We start from the raw sequence: 23,836 nt of genomic DNA, 5'->3' as shown, positions 1-23,836 counted from the left end.
CTTCATTTTTGTGGAAGGGTTTCACAAGGATTAGTGTTAATTCATTTGTAAATGTTTGATCAAATTCACCATGGAAGCCATTCAATAATTTTCTTTGTTGAGAGATTTTTTCATTGCTGATCCATTCTCCTTACTCATTATTGGTCTTTTCAGATTTTTTCTTTCTTCATGGTTCAATCTTGGAAGGTATGTTTCTAGAAATTTATCAATTTCTTCTAGCTTATCCAGTTTGTTGGAATATAATTGTTCACATTAGTCTCTTAATGCTTTGTATTAATGTAGTATCAGTTACAATCTCAGGTGTTTCATTTCTAATTTTATTTATCTGGGGCATCTCTTTTTTTTTTTTTTTCTTTTTCTTTTCTTAGTCTAGCTAAAGATTTGTCAATTTGCTTTATTTTTAAACAAATAGCTTAGTTTCACAGATTTTCTATTGTCTTTCTGGTCTCTATTTCATTTACATGAACTTATCTTTGTTATTTTCTTCCTCCTGATAACTCTGGGCTCTTTGATCTTCTTTTCTCAGTTCTTTGAGATGTAAAAGTTAATTTGGTTATTTGCGATCTTTCCTTTTTCTTAACATAGACATTTGTCACTATAAAATTCCATCTTAGAACTGGCTTTGCTATGTCCTATGGGTTTTGGTATGTTACGTTTTCATTTTTATTTGTTTCAAAAATTGTTTTTATTTCTGTTTGATTTCTTCTTTGACTCACTGGTTGTTCAGAAACATGGTGTTTAATTCTCACATGTTTGCAAATTGTCCCATGTTTTTTTTTTTTTTTTTTCCTATTGCTGATTTGTAGTTTCATACTATTGTAAAAAAAAAAAAAAAGAGTTGGTATGATTTTGATCTTTTTAAATTTGTTAAGACTTGCTTTGTGACCTAATATATGATCTGTCTTGGAAAATGTTCTCCGTGCACTTCAAAAGAATGTGTATCGCTGCTGCTGGATGGAATGTCCTGAATATGTCTGTTAGGTCCATTTCATCTTAGATATAGTTGAAATCCAACATTCCTTATTGAGTCTCCATCTGAATTATCTCCTCATTGTTGCAAGGGGGGTATTGAAGCCCCCTACTATGTACTGTTGTCTGTTTCTGTCTTATTTGGTTAGTAATTGCTTATTATATTTGGGTGCTTCAATGTTGGGTGTTTTTATATTTACAATTATGACATCCTCTTGATTAATTGACTCCTTTGACGTTACATAATGACCTTCTTTGACTCTTGTTATGAGAAAGACAGATACCATATGTTTTCACTCTTATGTGGATCCTGAGAAACTTAACAGAAACCCATGGGGGAGGGGAAGGAAAAAAAAAAGGAAGGTAGAGTGGGAGCGAGCCAAAGCATAAGAGACTCTTAAAAACTGAGAACAAACTGAGGGCTGATGGGGGGTGGGGGAGAGGGGAGGGTGGGCGATGGGTATTTTGGAGGGCACCTTTGGGGATGAGCACTCGGTGTTGTATGGAAACCAATTTGACAATAAATTGCATATATTGAAAAAAATATTAGAATTTTATTTAACAAAAAAAAAAGACTCTTGTTACAACTTTCGACTTAAAGTCTATTGTGTCTGATATAAGTACATCTAATCTTGCAATTTTTTAGTTTCCACTTGCATGGAATATCTTTTTCTCTCCCTTCACTTTGAGCCTATGTGTGTCTTTAAAGCTGAAGTCTTCTATAGGCAGCATACAGTTGGATCTTCTTTTTAATCTATTCAGCCACTCTACATCTTTTAATTGGAGAATTTATTCTTACATTTAAGATAATTATTGATAAGTATGGACTTACTTATGCCATCTTATTAATTGTTTCTGACTGTTTTATAATTCCCTTATTCCTTTCTCTCTCTCTTGCTGTCTTCCTTTTTGAATTGATGACTTCCCATTGTGGTATGCTTTCATTCCTTTCTCTTTATTTTTTGTATATCTACTGTAGCTTTTTTCCTTATGGTTACCATGAGGCTTAAATAAAATATCTTATAATCATAACAATCTATTTTACACTAACTTCTATTGCATTTTTAAAATGCTAATAGTTTCCCTCCTTTTATATTTTTGTGTCAGAATTTGCCTCTTATTTCTTGTACCCATTAAGAAATTATTATAACTATAATTATTGTTTAACACTTGTTTTTACCTTAACCTTTATACTGAAGTGGTTAACACCTTACCATATTAGATTTACCATAGATTACCATATTAGTATTAGAGTATTCTGAATCTGACTATGTACTTACCTTTACCAATGTGTTGTATATTTTTGTTTTTTATGTTACTAATTAGCTTCCTTTTTTTCAACCTGAAATCCTTTCAGCATTTCTTTTAAGGTGATGAACTCCTTCAGCTTTTGTTTTTCTGTAAAAGTCTTTATCTTGCCTTAATTTCTGTAGGACAACTTGCAAGATAAAGTATTCTTGGTTGGCAGATTTTTTTTTTTCCTTAAGTACTTTGGATATATCCTTCCACTCTCTCTCTCTGGCCTCCAAGGTTTCTAAGAAATACGCTGATAGCTTCATGGTGGCTCCCTTGTATTAGATTTTTTTCTTTTAATGTTCTGTATTTGTCTTTTATTTTAATCAGTTTTATTATAATGTATTTTGAAGAAGATTGTTTTAGATTGAAATGTTGGGGTTACCTATTAGCTTAATGATCTTGAATGTCCAAATCTTCCCCAGATTTGGAAAGTTCTCAGTCATTATCTATTTAATTTAGCTTGTTATCTCCATTTGCCTCTGTTTTCCTTTTGGGACTCTGATAACTGGCAAATTGTTTCTATTAGTAATATTCTCTACATCACATAGATTTCTTCAGTCTTTTTTATTCTTCTTTTATTCTTTTTTAACTGAATAATTTCAAAATCCTGTTCTATTTTACAGATTCTTTCTTTTTCTTTTTCAAGTCTGCTGTTGATGATTTCTATTGCCTTCTTTCTTTTTATTTTTTTTTTTAACTTCTTTCATTTTATCCTTCAGCTCCAGAATTTCTGTTTGGTTCTTTTCTGTAATTTCTATCTCTTTGTTAAAATTCTAATTTTGTGTGTGTGTGTGTCTTGTTTTCTTGATTTCATTAAATTGTTGTTCTGGTTCTTTTGTAGTTCAATGAGCTTCCTTAAAATAGCTCTTTTGAATTATTTCTTCGGTAAATCATAGATCTTGGTGTTTGGGGTTGGTTTTTGCAAAATTATTGTGTTCTTTATTGGGATCATGTTTCCTTAATTTTTTTATATTCCTTGAAGTCTTGCACTGTTGTCTTTGCATTTGAAGTAGGACTCACTTCCTCCAGTCTTTATGTGCTGACTTTGGGAGAGAAATAGCTTCCATCAGCCTGAGGGATTCTGAGTCTTTCTCAGACTTTTTCCATGGGTATGTCTGCTCCCTCTTGTAGCGTAATATTTAAATTTATATGCTTTCTCACAATCCTGAAAAGCCATAGTGGGTGCTCACAGCCTCTCTTTTTCATTACCTAGAGCTGTGCTGAGTCCTCAAGTGTGTAGTTTCTCCCAGGCCCACAGGTTTGAACCAGCTTTCTGTATGTGCTCACTAGCCATTTGCTAAAGATTGCCATTACCACCACTGAGAATGCACATAGGGAACCAGCCACTGTTGGGGAAAGGAGTGGCATACAGAGCACTAGAGGTACCTGTTGGCCAGTTAGGGAGGTCCAGAGATGAGGTTTCCTAGCCACTTGCAGGCATACCTCCTGATGGAGTCCGTGAGATTGTTAGTATAATCTGTGTCCCTTTATTATATCCCATTCCAATCCCTGGCTGCTATTCTCTCAGTGCTTACCACCCTCCAGGCATGCAGCGCAGGACTCAGCACTCTGTGTGAGAGGAGAGAGAAATGGACCTCATTAGCACCATCCCACACAGCTGGAGAAGTCAGGTACTCACACTTTCTCACTTTCCCTGTGGGAGAAATCACAGACCAAGAAGATCTCTCTTGGAACTGAGCTGTGCTACTTTGGGGGTGGGTGATATGACTAAAGTCAAAATGTTTCTCTTTCCCTCTTCAATGTGTCCAGTCTTGGATTTTTTTTTTTTTTTTTTTTTTTCCTCTAGCAGTGTGCTTCAACATCTCTGACTCCTGGACTTCCACAAAGGCCTCTCATCTGTGGGTAAACATCTAAATCAGTGTTCTTCAGAGACTCCCAGATAGTGACCAACAGGGGCTGGAGATAGTTCATAAGCCATTTCTTGGTCCACAGCTGGATCGAGTTCTGTATGCCTATTACCTAATGCATAGTAGGTGTTACTGCTCATGAGTCCCTTAGCAGATGGTGCTAGCAACAGAACAAAAGACAAGTGTGGCTATGGATGAGTTCTGAATCAAACAGAGCTGTTTTTAGGTTCGATGAGTCAGTTGCCTTGGTAAAAGTCTGTTTTTTTCAAAACGGCTATCTTCATTCTTGAATAGCACCAGGATTTCAGTCTCCTACCTGGATCCCACAGCTCCCACAAAGACACAAAGGTGGCTGGATGCCAAATGAGTGTTGTTGAGAGCGAATATGTTGGAGGAACATCTTATTTGGCCATCTTGTTGATGTCACTCCCCCTTAATTTTTCATTTCTGTCTAACAGATTACCACAAATTTAGTGACTTAAAACAAAATGTTCATTTATAATTCAACAGTTTATGTGAGTAAAAAGCAATGGATTTGCCTTAGCTGTGTCCTCTATTTAAGCTGTCATAGCTTACAATTGGGGTATTCTCATCTGGAGGCTTGACTAAGGAAGAATCTACTTCTAAACTTATTAGGTTGTTGGCAGCATTTATTATTTGTAGCCATAGAGCTACAAGACTAAAAGAAGAATCTCTCTTCAGGAAAGTCCCAGTCCTTCAAAGGGTTTTCACCTGATTGAGTCATGCCCATCCACAGTCTCTCTTTGGATTTGCTTGAAATCAACAGATCTCAATATCCATTCACCTGTACTATATAAAGTATAATCTGATCAAGGAAGTCAGAGGTTACATTTTATTGGCTAAAACAAAATCACAGGTTCTTCCCACACTCAAACTGAGAGAAATGTACAAATGTGTGATTAATTTGAGGTCATTTTAGGGTGGGTCTTCCAGTTTTAATGATTAAGATAGTATGGTAATTGTGCAGGAATTGACATGCAGAAACAGATCCATACATATCTGGATGCATGAATAAAACAGATCCATACTTATAAGGATATGTGAGGTGGCACTGAAGATGAATGAGGGTAGCAACAAATGATATTATGACAACTGATCATGGAATTTAAATTTTTCAATTTGAAGAACGATCAGCTAATATAAAAATAAAAATAAAACTTGTAGACAAAAACAGTACAATATATGATCTTAGGTTAGGAAACAGATTCTCAAGGATAAGACAACAGCACTAACAATAAATACATTTTTTTTTCAACGTTTATTTATTTTTTGGGACAGAGAGAGACAGAGCATGAATGGGGAGGGGCAGAGACAGAGGGAGACACAGAATCGGAAACAGGCTCCAGGCTCTGAGGCATCAGCCCAGAGCCTGACGCGGGGCTCGAACTCCCGGACCGCAAGATCATGACCTGGCTGAAGTCGGACGCTTAACCGACTGTGCCACCCAGGCGCCCCAACAGCACTAACAATAAAATAAAAGCTTGATAAATTTAATTCCTTAAAATCAAGAATTTATTTTCATGTACGAATGTCAAAAGCAAAAGAATAAGGTAAGTTTTCCCAGGGCAAACTTGAAGATTAAAATGGAGATTAGGCTTATTTTATACATAACATTGCTTGCTGATTACCACACCTTAGCTGACTTTTAAGAGGTATTAACTTAGGATATTTTGAAAGGAGACCAAGAGAAAATACCACTGTAAGGCAGAGAGAAGGCAAGGCCATCAGAAGGAGAGTAAGTCTGGAGAAATAACAATGATATTTAAAAGAGATTCAAAGGAAGTTTTGTTGCCTAAGGAGAAATAAATAAGGTTATCTATGACATGGAATAAGTACTGATTTATAATAGTTCTCTCTGGGAACAATGCTGGGGTATTATGGAAGATGTGGCTAGTCTTCAGCCTTGAAGGAACTTTCTGCATGTTCTTAATCTTTGTACTTCCAAATTCATAAAACATAGTATTAGCTTAATAAATGTTTATTTCTTAAATGTGTATTGACTGCCTACTCTGTGCCATTGTGCTAAAAAGTAGTACTACACATGCTGTCTCAAAAAGTAATCAATGATTTCATATATTTTTCCTTACATTGGCTCAGGGAAAGAAAGTCACAAAAATGAACTATTGGCAAAAAGAGCCATTTTTTTTTCTTTTAAATCCACTGGGCCCAAGATGACTTTTTACCTTGATGGATCAGAGAAGTTTCTCATTCTCTCCCCAACTATTTCTATGCCATTTTTCCCCCAGAAAGTGGGCACCAGGCACATTCCAGGGTTGACTATGGAGATCTCTGTGGTTGCTAGATCCTTATTATTGCCATAAGAGTCAACCAAGACTCCTGGTACCTTTGTTTGAAAAGAATTGATCACAGAAAATCAAAACCATTCTGGTCCAGTTTGTAAACTGCATTAGGGAAGCTGCACATTGATCATGGTGCATGATTAAACATCACAGAGAGGGAAAGAAAGCTTCCAAGGAGCATGAGGCAGGACCTGAGACTTCACACCCAAGTTGGAGTAGACAGGGTCCATGGGTGTATGTGAGTGTCTATGTATGTGGATGTATATGTGTGGATATATGTACACTTGCAGAAAGGGAGCAGATAGAAGGAACATCATTCTTCAATTAAGAACCCTAAAACTAATGACAAATATAATTTACTCATGTACTTGACCTGTCTGAGAAACCTTTCAGCCACTTATTTACAGATATAGGGAAGGGCTTTCACCTCCCCTGAGGACATATTATACCTCAGGCCTACATAAACCAATTAAGTGTGTATAGAAATATGTGATGTAACTAGAAATTAGGATCCCATGGCCTTTTCCTTCCAATTTAGGATGAGTGGTATAATGGCTATGTGTTGGTCTTCTTGTGAGGGGCAGTGGGCCTAGAACCCACAATTCCTCTTGCTTCTCTTCCCCAGCTATTTGTATCCTATGGAAGCTGGAAATTTGGAACCATGAAGTTCCCTGGAACTGCATTTTGGAGTGTGTCCCAAAACCTCACCAAGAGCCAATTAACTTATAGACTCAGGCTCCAGAATGAGTCCCTGACATTCCATCTCACTTTCATACCTGATGATGGGACATTCAGCAGATCTCTGAGTTAGTCAAAGGTATATGTTGAGTCCATTTACCTTAGGTATATATAGAGTCCATTTACCTTAGGTTGGGGGAAAGCAGAGAGATTTGCTAAAATGAATTGTGTATGTGCTCTGGAATTGTCCCTCTTTATCTTTCTCAGGAACCTACTATGGTGGCTGAAGAAACTATTCAACTGTTTGGATATTCCGTTGGGGCTATGTTCATAACTACTAGAGTGATTTATTATGTTTGTTTTTTCTGTCTACTGTTTGTTTTCTCTTTGGTTGTTGTTTTTTTTTTCTCTCTTTGGTTTTTAACTGAAATTTTATGTAAAGGTTAAAAGTTATTTCAATATTGCACATAATTCAACAATATTTCCCCAGGAAATTATGTAATTTGGCCTTCATATTAGAAATATATCTTTGTGTCCTTTGATTGCTTCAGGTTAATCATTCTGATTCCTTTGCATTGAAATGCTAATTTGCTTAAAATTTTAAATGTTTCTCAGAAAATGATCTCAACATTGATGTTTCTATCAACCATCCTGAATATTGCTACAACAGAACACTACAAAAAGAATTCTAATTATTGAAAGGCAGTTTTTATATGGGCTCAATATATTCTCCTTGTCAATCTTTTAAACTAAAAATGGAAATTTCATTATGATCTTTTCAATAAATAAACACTAATCAATTGTTTATCATAAAGTAACACTGGTTAAAAAAATGATATATTCTATAACCCAACCAGTTTTTTGGTCTGGAAAAATATACTAGTAATTATAGAAATGAATGAATAACAGTTGTCAGGAGAGGCTCAGTGAGGACTTCGTGGTGAACTAAATGATTTCTAAGCTGAGATTTGAAGGTGAGTGGAACTACTGGGATGCAGGGGAAAAGAAAAGAAGAGCATCCTAGGTAGATGAGAAGAAACTTAGTGACCCATGGAGAAAAATCTTGGTATGTCTGAGGACCTGGGGAGAATCTGATTTCCAGAGTGCGGAGACTATAGGGAAATGAGTATTGCATGCAGAATAGTAGAGACCATACTAAAGTCATGACAATAATAAAAAGGTAGCAAGATGATGGTGAAGGATTATAAGGAAGGGGATATAATGATATTTGTGTTTTATAATGATCCTTTTGATGGTAGGACATAGAATGGTCTGGAGTGGAAAAGGACTGGTTGTTAGGAGATAGGCCAGGGACTATGAGAGAATCTGGTACTTGCGGGGAAAGGCATTGAGAGCAATGCAGGAATTGAATAAGGGAAAAGAAGTGACAGGTGGTTTCTGGACTTGTGCCTTGAATAGAGAGAAGGACCTGGCTTAGATGAGAGAACAGCCTGGTGTGGGGGATATGATAGTTCAGGTCTGGACACTGAATTTCAGGTGCTGAAAGACAATCCAGTATGTTGAAGAATGAAAGTCAAATGGGAAGGGGGGATAGACATCCTCTCAGCAGGAGGTTATGCAGAAAAGATACAAAATAGAGATGATTTTGGAATAAAATGTCTCATGTATTAAGCATGCAACTTCTCCTTATCCACCAGGAATCTTGTGGAATCTCATTATAGTAACAACTATTTTCCTCCCAACTCTTTTATGGTGTAGCTTTGCTGTAGTAGGAGGAAGCAAAGTCATAAAATGATTTCTTTTTGTTTTCTGGGTTGGCACAGCCTAACTGCTGGAGTCATGAAAGGATAACATCAACCTAAAAATATCGAGTAAAACATAAAGTACAAGATTGATAAGCTAAAATTATGCTATAAAAATAGAAATATAAAATTGTTACACAAATTTATGTATGAAAGCTTATGTATAGCTCTGTTACTATTGAAAAAAACAAAATGACTGTGGATCTACTTGAGGATGGATTTTGTTATGTTACTGTTGCAGGATTTTTTTTTTTTTTTTTTTAACCACAATACCCGGATTTGTTTTCTCGCTGCTTTGAAGAATTAAGACGTGGACACAAAATGAGCAACAGGCAAAAGTTTATTAGAATATAAGATTAGAAAGTAAGAATAGTAGGAAAGCTCTCTTTACAGAAAGGAGACATTCAAAAGTGAAGGCCTGGGACACTAGGCAAGTGTCCTTGCTTTAAAAGGTTTTGGTTAGCCCTCCCCTCCCCTTCCCTTTCCCCTTGTTCCTTCTCAGGTTCTGCCCTTACCCTCTGGATGACTCTGGGTGCTGGGTTGTCCATTCTGGATTGGCTCATTTCCATTAAAAGCAGTGGGGGGGGCGGGGGTGTCTATGACCACACCTAGGTCTTTCCTTAAATTCCTAAGGGAAACCTGAGAGGGAGTAGGTGGGGTCTGTTACATTCTTAAGAGGAGCTTTATGCCTGGGGGCTTTTCCTGTGGTCAGACACTCCCAGAATTTTTCCAAATACGTGTTTTTCCCTAACCGGGGGCCTCAGGTCCTCATCTTTCCCTCTCTGCCTACTGAATCCTATCTTCTTCTATCATATTACCCCTGATTTTAAACACGCAACACACAGATGGACTCAAGCAATAATAGCTCGTTATGTAATAATATGTCAAAGAATAGATGCGCATGTCTGTCTCCTCTATCAATTAATATGTTTGTGTGTCTTTTCCGGTGACCAGTAAAATGCCTTGAAAGCCATAGATAAAATAAAGTTTATAAAAATTAAGTTTAAGAACACCAGCATTTTGACCTTTTTTCACAACTTACTACTGTAGTTGTATATTTTTATCCAAGTCATGTATTTAACAAAATTATTGCCCCTGAATTATTTTTTAACCAAAGAAAGTTGTTTTACTTTTTGACAATACTTTATTACAGGTGATTATGTTGTCATGACTATATATTTTGAATTGAGTAGAAGAATGGGATACTTCACTATTCAAACATACATTCCCTGTATACTGACTGTGGTTTTATCCTGGGTGTCATTTTGGATCAAAAAAGATGCTACACCAGCAAGAACAGCATTAGGTGAGTTAAAAAACAAACAAACAAACAAAAAACAAAAAACTCTTCCACCATTTTGTATAATATTAACACAGAAGTATTAATAAAAATACTTCCAGTGAAAAAGACTTTAGTCAAATGTACTTGGATTGCTTTAAGTAGTCAAGTTAGACTCTTCTTTCTGACAATAGAATTCTATGTGTGCCACTTAAAATCAGTTGGGGTTGGGAATTCAGAATAAATCAATTGCATCATTGATACTCTAAGGATGATGTCAATCATAAAAATGTAGTCATGTCCTGTGAATCTGTCATGCTGAAAATCTCATTACATCAGTGTATGGACACACAACTTTTCATGCACTTTTGAAGACTGAAGACACGATATCATTAAATAGTCTCTCAATAACAGAAGAGATTGTCTATAGCAACTTTACCATCAAACAAGAAAGTGATCATTCTTTTCAGCTATAATCTACACACTAAATCTCAAAGTCTTCATGAATTTTCCTCTGACCCCCCCCCAAAAAAGTCCTCTTAATAAAACATTAAATTTCAGTGGTTTTAGAATTGTGTAACATTTTATATCAATTTTTCTTTATGACAGGAATATTACCTAACTTTCAATATTTTGACCTGTGAAAACAGGTAATATATATTAAATATATAGTTGTTTTCCCAGAAAAATGTCTTTCAGAAAAAAGAGGGAGCTGCCCCAATTTTAAAATCCTTGCAAAACCTCTCACATTACATGTTGCTTTTTCTGTATTCATTTTATTCTGTTTGTTCAACAACAAAGTACTGGTTGAGCAAAAAAAAAAAAAAAAACAAAAAACAAAAAAACTAACCTGTAATATCTGTTGCCAGTGTTAGTTTTGCATACTTCTAGAAAATGCATAATAAAATTGGTAAATCACCCAGCAAAGTTACAACACAAATTTAGTAATTGTTCTTGGGGTTATTACCTCACAATTACAAGTGCCAGGTAAGCATGACTTTAAAAATCAGCTTCAAAACAATATAATATGTAGTATTGGTTGCACAACTTGAGACTATGAAAGTCCTGTCAAAGAGTTACCACTATGGCATTAAGGGGCTAGAGATACTAGAAATACATAATGCTGGAAGATAAGATAATATATTTACACTCCAGAAGAGTGAAGAAATGTCATTAACACCAGAATATTTAGTTGAGACACCAGAAAGACTGTGCTTAAAACTAAAGGGGCACTTGTAGGACTGCTTTGAATAAAGTTTAAATCAAGCCATGAGAAGATCAAGGAGAACAATCAGTAAATTAACTATCTGCCAAAAGAAAGCATTTAACATGCTTTTAAAAAGGATAGCATACTTCATAGTCTTTGTAAGGTATCATCCACAAGATTGAGTATATAATAAAAAATTACTAGACATTCTTAGAAGCAGGAAAATGTGACTCATGATCAAGAAAAAAAAATCAATATAAAAAGACAACTCTGATTTTGAGTCAGCAGACATGGGCTTTAAAGCAGCTATTTTAACAATGTTAAAGGACTTAGAGGAAAATGTAATGTTAGTGAATGAACAGATGGATAATCTCAGCAAATAAAGTATATTAAAAAGTAAATTCTAGAATGAAATGTATAATAGTTGTATTGAAAAATTCATTAAATGGCCTTAAGAGCAGATGCAAGAGAGCAGAAAAAAAGTTCAGGCATAATTGAAGACCATCATACAAAATTTAGCTAATCTGAAGAAGACAGGGATAAAAGCTTTTAAAACATAAATCCCAGTGGTCTGTTGGAAAATATGAAGATGTATAACATAGCTGTAACTGATGTTACAGAATGAGATAAAATAAAATAAGATAAAAATTTTTGAAGAAATGAAGTTAAAAATCCCCAAATTTAATGAAAAAATTCCTACCTAGATATTCTGTAGGCATGACATGGTCACCATATTTTTTTTTAAGTTAAATTGGATATTCATTACAAAACCTTTTTTTGTATAAAAATACACCTGCCATCAGTGTCAAAGTCAGACCAACACTAAGTATTATGAATTAACTAATTGATCAATGAATCAACGCATTCCATTCGAATGCCTAAAATGTGTTAGGCACAATTCTTGCTGACAGGTAAGCAAAGATGAGCAAGATACAGTTTTGCTTGTAATGATCACACAATTTATTCAGGGAGACAGACATGCAAAAACCATAAAGACATATGCAATTATCTATGCTAATGTAGAAATGAGGTACATAGAAGGCACAAGGTAGTGCAGATTCACATTATCAACTCTGAGGTGCATGCAATAGGACCTCAGAAAGAGTGTTACTTCATCTTGGTCTTAAAGAAGGGTGGGAGTTCACAAATTGCATAAAGAAAAAGCAAGAGGGGCGCCTGGGTGGCGCAGTCGGTTAAGCGTCCGACTTCAGCCAGGTCACGATCTCGCGGTCCGTGAGTTCGAGCCCCGCGTCGGGCTCTGGGCTGATGGCTCGGAGCCTGGAGCCTGTTTCCGATTCTGTGTCTCCCTCTCTCTCTGCCCCTCCCCCGTTCATGCTCTGTCTCTCTCTGTCCCAAAAATAAATAAACGTTGAAAAAAAAAAATTTAAAAAAAATAATAAAAAAAAGAAAAAGCAAGAAAGGAAATGGTTTATTTGGCAAAAGAATAGTGTGAGATGTGGAACAGAGAAAATGTCTGGGGGACTGCAAACTGTATCACTTAAAAAATATTTAAAAGAGAAAATATAAGACAATTTGAGAATTTCTGAATAAATTGAAAGGTGTTGACTTAACTCAGGTAGTTTAATGTTTTTGTGAAGACTATGGTAAAAGCTCTATGGAAATGTTGTTTGCAAAATTGTATAGACATTAAAAATAAAGTATTATTACATTTATCCAATGTCAATGAGGATTTACCTAAAAATAAAACACTGTTGGAGTGGAGGAATTTTGTGTGGTTCCTTTTACAACTTGATAACTATCCCCTCCCTGTACAGGCATCACCACAGTGCTGACCATGACCACGCTTAGCACCATTGCCAGGAATTCCTTGCCCCGTGTGTCCTATGTGACAGCCATGGACCTCTTTGTGACTGTTTGCTTCTTATTTGTCTTTGCTGCTCTGATGGAGTATGCCACCCTCAACTACTATTCAAGTTGTAGAAAACCAACTACCACTAAGAAGAAAACATCGGTAAGTTCCAGTAGCAAAGATTTTCTGGAAAGGTAGGGGAAGGATAGTTTGCAATAAATGATCCTTATTCCTAAGGATCTTCTACACTGTTATATAAATAGGTAATTCAACAAGACATTAAAAAAAAGACAAATATTCTGAAGATATGAATATAACCATAAAGTACCTCTTCAACTTTACCTACCAGTGACATGGATTGATGTAATCACACATGAATGATTTCTCTTAACTAAGGTGATCTGTAATGCAGATTTCCACAGAAGGTTTCTAATTGTTTTTTTCTGGTTTTCTTGTAGTTATTGCATCCAGATTCCTCAAGGTGGATTCATGAGCGAATAAGCCTACAAGCCCCCTCCGTATGTATAGCATTGAAGGTGCAAGTATTTCTGAGAACTCTTCTAAATTAAGATTGAATATGTTATTGTTTATGTATGCATATATTGAAGAACAATGAGTGTTGCACATACTCCTTTCAAAAGTGTGTATACTTTTTTTTAAATATCCAACTTAGAAAATTTGGAAAATGAACAAAATAATCATAATCCTTCTACCCAGGGATCAGCATATACATACATATTTCTGCTTTGTAACTCAAAAATGTTATGAATAAGTTTCTGCATTATAATATTATTTTATAGGATCATTTTAATGATTGAATTATATGCAATGATTGACGCACAGATAGCCGTGGCTGGAAATGGGGCTAATACACACCGTTTCACTTTTATATATATTCTTATCATTGCAGTTTTGTATATACCTGTGACTATTAATATAATTTCCTATAAGCAAAATGGCTGGGTCAGAAGAGTTGCTTGGCTCTATTAGCAGTGTGGGACACCCACCTCCCAGAACTCTCCTTGCATTAGGTTTGATAGACAAACAGAAAAATGGCTCCTGCAAAATGTTCCTTTATCATTTCTTTGATTACTGACAAAGTTGAATATATTTCACTTGTTTATTTTTTTACTCGCATTTCTATTACTGTGAATTGCTTTTTATGTCTTCTTTTATGTAAGTTTTTTATATAACATTTATAACTTATTTATGTCTTAACTTTTTTAAAGTTAAAAGTAACTATCTGCCAGTTACTTATATCATATATTATGCATATTATATTTTATATAACATAAAATTTATATACTCGCATACAGAATAATTAAGCATATTAATATGTTTTTTAAGTAGTTTTATTCCAGTTTTATGGCCATGTTGTCACTGTCGTTTCTTGTGCTTTTCTCCACATGTATTAAGTCTCCTGTTGCCAAATCTATCAGTCTTTCCTTTGTGGTCTCTGCCTCTTGTGTCCTCTTTGGGAAGGTCCTCCCTACCCTCAGAATGATCTAACTCCCGTCACTTTCTTTTGAGCACTTACTCTGTTTGACCCTATGTTGTAAGTGCTTTCATGTGTGAGTTCATGTAACCTCATCCATTCTACTAACAAGGAAGCTGAAATACGGAGAAATTAAGCCCTATAAATATTGATGAAGGTTCAACAATTTATAATATTATTAAATTTAATTAGTAATGCATCTGAATTTTAAGTATATGGCTTGCAGTAAGAATTTAACTTTTGAAAAATAGAGAAATGTCTTAAAATTACTGATGTGAGCTACCCTTTTATCATATAACAAAATTTATATATAACTACTTGTATTCCTTTATACTAATTACACTGAATGCTTTATGCCCACCTATATACCATACATGGTTTTCTAACTGCTGGTCAGTAATTTATGTTTAGTGCCTTTCAACATGTTTTTTGAAAGTGACTGCTTGGTTATCTATACTCTGAAAGTGTATCATTTTAGTTCTGACAGAGGTGAGTGCTGAAGCCACTTTTATAGCTGTGGGAAGCCACAGAGAACTACAGATTTGCCAGCAAATGCTTCCAAATAGCAACAGACTGAAAAGTAATGGAAAGGGTTGGGAATGGGGATGCTGTAAACAAAGACAAGTCAGAACACATATCGTGAGGCCTAGAAACCACATTATCACACACAGCCAGGGAGCTGGGAGTGGAAGAAGAAATATTGACACCTTTCATATACAAAAGATATTGCCAAAAAAAAGAATCTTTTACATAGCAAATAATAATAATAATAATAATAAATTTTCACAAAATCAGAATTGTTTTCTTTTGTTTTTAAGAGGAAAACTGTAATGACCTTGAAGAAAGTACATAGAAAAACAACTCAGAGAGAAAGGGCTCCAGGCCAGGTGAGAAGACACAGAGAGATCTTAAACAAAAGTTCATAAAATAGCCAAAGAAAAACGGAATTTTCCAGGGTGCCTGGGTGGTCCAGCCCATTAAGCCTCTGCCTTTGGCTCAAGTCATGGTCTCATGGTTCCTGAGCTCAAATCCTGTGTCAGGCTGTGTGCGAACAGTGCAGAGCCTGCTTGGGACTGTTTCTCTCTCTCTGCCTCTACCCTGCTTGTGCTCTCTCTCTCTCTCTCTCTCTCTCCCTCTCCCTCAAAATAAACTTAATTTTTTTTGAAAAAAAAAAAGGGAATTTTCAAACTTTTCATGAAAATTGTCAATGTATTCAATTCTATGTTGAAAGATCCACAGGGTTAGGCTAGTTAAGGGACCCTCTATCACCAACATCTGCAGAGATGATCAGTCTCTGAGCAATGAGGGAGAGGAGGCAGGCCCACTAACACTCATGCATGCACTTTGGGTCAAGCTGTTCGAACATCTCTGTGCCTCAGTTTCCTAACCTGTAAAATGCAAAGCTAACCACTTCATATGTGCAGTAGAACTTGCCACCCAGGAAGCACAGGTTTCCAGGGAAGTCAAGGGACTGCATCATACATGCAGGCAAAGCAGGAGTGAGTCAGGCTGTAGGTGACCTTGGAGATGCATTAATTAAAATCTCCATTTTGAGCCCAGTTTGAAATTTTTATGATAAGTGAGAGATATACATTTTAAAAAGTATGTAAGCAGTTTAACATATGGCTGTTAATAATATCTTCAATAATAGAATAATAATATCTTCAATATTATAAGATGCAATTAATTTTATTCCATATTTATTTACTTATTTATTAAAAGCCCTCAATTATTAGATCAGGTTTATTTATGTTTCAGTAATCATGACTTTTTTTTTTTTAATTTTTTTTTTCAATGTTTATTTATTTTTGGGACAGAGAGAGACAGAGCATGAACGGGGGAGGGGCAGAGAAAGAGGGAGACACAGAATCGGAAACAGGCTCCAGGCTCTGAGCCATCAGCCCAGAGCCTGACGCGGGGCTCGAACTCCCGGACCGCGAGATCGTGACCTGGCTGAAGTTGGACGCTTAACCGACTGCGCCACCCAGGCGCCCCGTAATCATGAGTTTTTAGTTTGTTAAATGAAGAAGTGAATAGGGTTTCCTTGCCTCCAGAAACCTGGCTGCTTATTTGCCTGTAGCTCCTTGATCACCCTTTAGATTTCTAAGGAACTGTCCCCACCCTTTCAGAGCCTTCTGATGCCCAGTCTGAGTCAACATCTTCTTTTGGGCCTGTCCTGCCAGTAATGGCCATGCTTCTCATCTGTATGTCACTACACAGGGACAAAGTGTTGATGAAATGAAAGGATGAATATCTGGCTGAACACTGTCAAAACACATATGCAATTACTTTAAAAAGGCAGATTTTTCCAACTGAATCTTGCCAAAAAGATACAGATTCCTCAAATGCACTGAAGTACAGAAGGAATCAACTTTTTGTTTTTCTGCAACCACCCCCCCCCCCCCCCACGGATTTTTTATACCCACTCAGGTTTAAGAACTATTAACCTTGAGGAGATGTGTCCACAGTAGAGCCTATGGAACCACAAAGCTTTCATTTCTATCATTGCCCAAAGGTGTGGAAGAAGGTAGAAGGTTTTCCATGATGCTCCTGACTGGTCATTGGTATGTGTGGAGTAGGCAATGCTTAGTGAACATGTGGTCTGGGATGTCTCACTTTGGGTTGGACCTCACACACAAATACTTCTGAATTAAAAAGATGCCCCACGCCTGGGTGGCGCAGTCGGTTAAACGTCCGACTTCAGCCAGGTCACGATCTCGCGGTTTGTGAGTTCGAGCCCCGCGTCAGGCTCTGAGCTGATGGCTCAGAGCCTGGAGCCTGTTTCCGATTCTGTGTCTCCCTCTCTCTCTGCCCCTCCCCCGTTCATGCTCTGTCTCTCTCCGTCCCAAAAATAAATAAACATTGAAAAAAAAAATAAAAAAAATAAATAAAATTAAAAAAAAAATAAAATAAAAATAAAAAAAAAAAAAAAGATGCCCCAAAGCTTACCAATAGGGACACTGAGTGCTATACGCTTTTACCTTCTTTTCTCTGGTTTTCAGCTTCACATAGCTATGAGCATATTCAATCAAACTAAAATCCAGAAGTAGAAGAAAAGATGTACACTGTTTCCTTGTAAAAATAGTTTTGGGTAAAAATACAGTTGACCCTTAAAAAATATAGTTGAACCTTGAATAATGCAGGGATTAAGGGTGCTGCCTTTTCTCCCACCCCCCCCCACACACACACAGTCAAAAATGTGTATATAACTTTTGACTCTCCAACAACTCAACTACTAATAGCCTATCATTGAGTGGAAGCCTTACCAATAACATAAATAGTTGATTAACATATATTTTGTATATGTACTATATACTATATGCTTACATTGATGTAAACTAGAGAAAAAAAGATTAAGAAAATCATAAGGAAAAGAAAATACATTAACAGTACTGGACTTGTATTCATTGAAAAAAATTTGCATATTAGTGGACTTGCACAATTGAAATCCATGTTGTTAAAGGATCAGCTGCATAAGAGGTATTCACGATGCTTTCCAATGAATTTTGGAAGGTCTCTCTCCCCAAGCAAGGAACAACAGATCTAGCCAGTCAGCTGAGAACTGGGTTTGTGTGTTCACCTCTCCCTTGATTTCAGCTTTCACTACTTCCATTGGCACACTTCAGTCCCTCAGTTCAACCAGCACAAATAAAACTAAAGCAGAAAGGCAACTATAATCCTTAATACTCTCACATTATTCAGTCAAATTTAGAAATATAACCTCTTAACAGACTTCAATTTAATACGTAATTCATAGTTATCTGGAAGAGCTCAAACAAGTGCCTGAGGAATTGGCAAGTCTATATGAAGACACTTCTCAAGGTTAAAAGTGATTCATCTCATTTATGAGTGAACGTAAGTCACCCCCTCTCCTATACAGGCCCTACACTGACTTTTCCACGTCAGGAAGAGAGCTTGGGAAATAGAAAATAAAACATTCCAATTGTACACATTTTTGGCTATTTCTCTATATGAGACAAATGGTGTCTGGCCACCACACATTTTTTTTTTACCTTAATTACATTGAACAAGAAGATTCTGCCATCAGTCTTATAATACCATATTTTTACTACTTACTAATTAGGGAAAAACAAATTTATCTCTCCACATTTCAATATATGTAGTGCTTAATATTTGGGGATTATATACAATATGTACATATTTACTCCAAATCAACAGAAAAGTAGGCAGAACAGAGACTTGAAATGGTTAATACATATCTGAAAATGTGCTCAGCTTCCCTCACCAGCAATTTGAGATATGCAACTTTTGAAAGCTGCATTGTACTTTTTTTGCATTGGATTTTCAAATATTTAATTGGCAGACTGAACTCTAAAAGACTGAAATGTCCAGTTCAGGGATGGGGGATGTGTGGGAATAGGCATGGCATTATCCTCCTTATTTGGTGGACAGATATAACATGCACCTAATTGCTAGATTTATCTCAGGCTGTTCTTATTGCATTCATGATGATTCTTGTGTTGTTCTTATTGCCTACAGAACTATTCTCTCCTTGACGTGAGGCCACCACCACCTGCAATGATCACTTTAAACAATTCTGTGTACTGGCAGGAATTTGAAGATACCTGCGTCTATGAGTGTCTGGATGGCAAAGACTGTCAGAGCTTCTTCTGCTGCTATGAAGAATGCAAATCCGGATCTTGGAAAAAAGGGCGTATTCACATAGACATCTTGGAGCTGGACTCATATTCTCGGGTCTTTTTCCCTACATCATTCCTGCTCTTCAACTTGGTCTATTGGGTTGGATACCTGTATCTCTAAATATTTCTGTGGTGATGAGTAAAGAGCACTAGATTTCACTCTTTACTTTCACTGTCCCCAGACCAGTAGTGACCACTTGGAGTAGGAAGGAAAAACACTGCTCAGTTTATCTGAAGTTATACATTACCTTTGAGCAGCACCAGAGTACCTGACAACCATTTCTATTATGCATTTCACACTCACACACATGCGTGCACACACACACATTAATTGAGTTTTAAAGTGATATTCTTGCTAATCCCTTATTGAATCTGTAAGTTGGTGATGTTTATGAATGGTTTTTGGATATTGGAAACAGTTGCCAATTGTCGTTGCAAGGAAATCTGTAAAACATGTAAGCAAATATCTGAGAAGCTCTCTTATGCCAAGACCCCTTCTATATCTTTCCTTAGCAACTCTTAGGAGCACCAGTGCCCACATGTGTGGAGTCACTGCTTGCTGGGACACACTCATGTTGACCTCATCCCCGTGTTCCTGGACAGTCTGAGTTCAAGTATGAACTGCAGTGAGTTTTGACCTGGTTTCCTCTCTTTTACTCTGGAACTATCATTGTTACCTAGAATTTCTTTATTTAATAATCTCACCCTAGGTTTAGGAAGGGTGTATATGCATTATCCACAAGTTTCCAGTTGAGAAAAAAATATGATTTGAAAAATTCTCATGTTGCTGAATTCAATGATGTTGATTATCTCTGAACATCAGAAGGTTATTACTCTATTCCAAACTACTAAAAGTAAGCAGTATTTTAACTTTGGGTTCTTGGATTAGTTCAGTTGGAGTTCAACATTTTACCTTAAGAGTTGTGTTTTGTTAGACCAAAACACAACCCCAGAGTATGTATCTTTTGTATGTTATGCTATTACAGGTTCAATGATTATCTTCATCTTGCAAAGACAAGTATACAGCACTCATAAGCTCTTGTCGTGAAAATGTTTTCCAAAGTGTGAAAGAAATATAGATGGAATTTAAAATTTTCATAGTTATAATTAACTTTCAAGTCAAATCAACTTTAGATGCAAAAAAAGGGCAATGGCTATCATCAATGGTATATTTTGATGAACAAAATTATTTTATACTTTGAGATATGAATATGTAGCAAAATCCCAAAGAAAAAATCCCCTGAAATTATTACTCTTTTGATATTTTTATAACACAAAACTAACTTGGTTCTTGATGTTAGTTCTTTGTTATAACTGGATACCAGTATGTAACTTCACAAGACTCTTCAGAAGCCTCCCACCATTGATAGGAAAAACAGTCCCACCAGTTCATTAATAATGCTTTGGCATTATTAAAATTTTGGTACTAAAATTTTGCTACCAGTATCTCTGTACTTCTCATCTTTCTCACCCATAAAATTGAATTAATTTTATTGGAAACCATAAAATTTTATTTTAATTATCTATTGTAAGTACAATTATTACTCAGAAAAAAGGTAAAATAATACACAGAGAGAATATATAAAAGTGCTAATTTCACATAATTTACTGGATTAAGACCAGACATAAGGGGATGGGAGTGGAAGAGGCTAGAAAAGTAAAATATAAATCTGTTTATATTTATGAAACATCATTCATATCAAGTGAATGCAAATACATTGGTATGATCACCCAGCTTTCAAGGACTGAATCTATATAGTGTGAGACACCCAAGTCCTCAGCTTTTCTTCCTGTCATCTCCCTGACTTTGATTTAATAGTGGCTACATAGGCCACAAGCCAATTGGGTTCTATTTAGCAAATTCAATTTAAAACATAAAATAATATTTGTGGAGAAACAAGTTGAACCTATTGGCTTATATGAAATTTCTACTCTATTGAAGAATTTCACATACTAGCATCCTTGTTCTGTCTCTCATGCATAAACTACTCCCCCACACTTGGCAGTGGTGTCCTGGAGGCACCCTGACCAAAGGAATCCACCATATCCCACCAAAGCACTGAGTACCCATGGAAGGTGGTCCAAAGTCAGTCCTTTTCAAGCATAATTTTCATCTTTATGAATTTATAATATCTAACAATATGAAGAATTTCAACCTGTTATGTCTTAAAAGTAGTTATGGAAGGAGATGAATTTTCTAGTGAAATTCTTCTTGGAAGAGACATAACCTAAGAACACTTTTATAAGATAAATTTGCTCTACTTTTACCTTAAAAATTATATTGATGCCTCTTATTTCAAAGCTACTCAATATTTGGGTGTTGTTGGCAACTCATAAAATTATATGTGTAGGATATACTTACCAATAACCTATTTGCTGAATCCAACCATTCTCTTCCCCCTGATCTCAGCCATCCTGCTGATTTAAACACTAGTTCATGGTTCATTTCTCCATAAAGGAAAACTTTTATTTCAAGAGAGTCTCATAGATGTTCACTCACAAAGTATAAAATAGACTCCTGCCCATACAGCAATCTACCCACAATGGGTTCTGACTAAAAAGAACTCAAACATCCCCTCAGAACACACCAATGTCAGTTTCTCTGCAGGCTTGTCTGTTCAAGTTCTCTAATAAGTCTCAACTTCTGAGATAAGCCTTCAGTCCACAATACAAGAGATGGTATGTACCTCATGCAGGTACAGAGCTCAGGGGCTTGCTTATTAACTATGTAAGAGTTTACCTTTTGGAGGAGGGAAGAGGAGAAGCACAGGAAGAATGTGAAGGAAATGTATCTCTCTTAAATTGAGGGACTCTCCTTCACCACTATGCTTGGTTAGTAGTGTATGTGTGAGGTGCATGGGTGTAAGGCTGTTCCACCCAGACCCAGCGCCTGTAGAGCTCTGGCCAGCTTGCTTTGCATTTAGACTTGAGAAATATGTTTTGTGTTTTCATGGCAGCTGGTGGGGAAACTGTGTAAGTGGCTGGTATTCTAAAGGTGCTACTGTATTCCTCACTTTCAGAAATACTGTAAATTGCAGAGATGAGAGTTATGTATTTTGAAAAGGATTTCTAATTTCTTACCACTGTGGATCATACTTACAACTGTGACTGTCTCTCCTTTAAGCTTCATCCAGGCTGAAAGGGAGACAAAAGAAAAGGCATTCCACATCAATGAAATTAGAGAAAAAATTCCTCTTCAGAGCCTAGAAAGTTTCTGTTTCTACAAAGTCTCAACACCAGTGACCAGAGGAGAGATTCTCAGGTACTGGGCAGAGAAGGAAAATGTTACTATAAGTTACTTTTGACCCAGCCAATACTGCCCCCTTTTTACCCAACATATGCCTTAAAATAACACATAAAGCTTATATCATACACATCTCATAGATTTTCCATTTTCTGTAATCACATATATTCATGACAGGTTTTATTTATTGTTTATGGATGGATGGAGACAGGATTTTCTTTTGTGTGTGTGTGTGTGTGTGTGTGTGTGCCAAGCAGTCTTATCCTTAATTGTATAACAAATCAGGTAAGAAAATAGTTTTTGTCGATTCAGTTGAAAAAATGCTTGTCCTCCATGGCAAAGCATTTTCAGGCTACATAAGGGAAATTGGGGCCAATCTAAATTAGTGCTTCTGATGGGATGTGAGTGTCCACCCTTCACACTGAGTCTTTTTATCTGCCCATAGCTTGCTACAGTAAAAGTGTCTAGACATATTTTTTGCTTCTCTGCAAAATAGCATACTCTGCAAGCAAAGGTGGGTATTTCATAACCCCATTTTGCATTAACGTATACTTGCCACAACTAGGAAGCAATGGGGCACTCTATCTAAAGGGCTAGAAAAAAGACAAACAGAACCTCTTCTTCCTTGATTATCTTTTTTATCTCAGCTGCCAAAAACTGAGAACTTTCTTTATTTTGCAAACTTGAAGAATTATAACTAGTTTCCAAGCATATACTTATCACTATATCAGATCAATGTTCTCAAGACACAAAGCACTTTGAATTCTCTCCATGATCTTACAAATATCTGCTTTTTCTGAGAATTTATAAACTATATAAATATGAAGTTTCAGGCCCAATTTCTGTAAAAAAGAAAAGTTAATGAACGACTTGGATAAACATAATCATATATAAATACACACTGGAATGTTCAGAACACTATTGTTTTTAAAATATTCAGAAAGATGTCTGGAAATAAGGGGGGGCAAACAGATTGTAAATACACTGCAAATATTAAATTCATGACTTTCTGTTGAGTCTTCTTCAAATTGCCCCAAATTGAGGAAGTATGCAATCTGTGCCTATTTCTTCCTCTCACACTTGCATGTAGGAAACATTCAGGTTGACAAGGTTTAGAAGTATTTCTGCATTGTATAATCATATCCGAAGACCAAAATAAATAAATAAATAAATAAATAAATAAATAAATAAATAAATAACAGTTCAGGCTAAATGACAAATCCCTTCTTGTATTCCTTGTTTACT

The 23,836-nt window shown here is 36.1% G+C and overlaps 1 protein-coding gene across 3 annotated transcripts in view; it reads left to right on the top strand.

Annotated features, from left to right (window-relative positions):
• The window catches only part of GABRG3 (gamma-aminobutyric acid type A receptor subunit gamma3), a 721,003-nt gene extending 697,414 nt beyond the window's left edge, over positions 1-23,589 (top strand). Inside the window, exons 7-11 of one of the 3 annotated variants that reach the window (XM_025918918.2) lie at positions 10,049-10,201; positions 13,157-13,353; positions 13,650-13,709; positions 15,505-15,573; positions 19,187-23,589. In XM_025918918.2, coding sequence (XP_025774703.1) covers positions 10,049-10,201; positions 13,157-13,353; positions 13,650-13,709; positions 15,505-15,573; positions 19,187-19,468 — 761 coding nt within the window. In that variant the 3' untranslated portion in view covers positions 19,469-23,589. Of the gene's footprint in view, positions 1-10,048; positions 10,202-13,156; positions 13,354-13,649; positions 13,728-15,504; positions 15,574-19,186 lie in introns of all 3 variants that reach the window. The other 2 variants (XM_086711327.1, XM_025918919.2) reach the window with 2 other exon arrangements.
• The last annotated feature ends 247 nt before the right edge of the window (positions 23,590-23,836 follow it).

Source organism: Puma concolor, chromosome B3, assembly GCF_028749965.1.
Source record: "Puma concolor isolate L17-30 chromosome B3, mPumCon1.1.hap2, whole genome shotgun sequence".
Taxonomy (NCBI): domain Eukaryota; kingdom Metazoa; phylum Chordata; class Mammalia; order Carnivora; family Felidae; genus Puma; species Puma concolor.
This window is presented reverse-complemented; position numbering and strand designations above follow the sequence as displayed.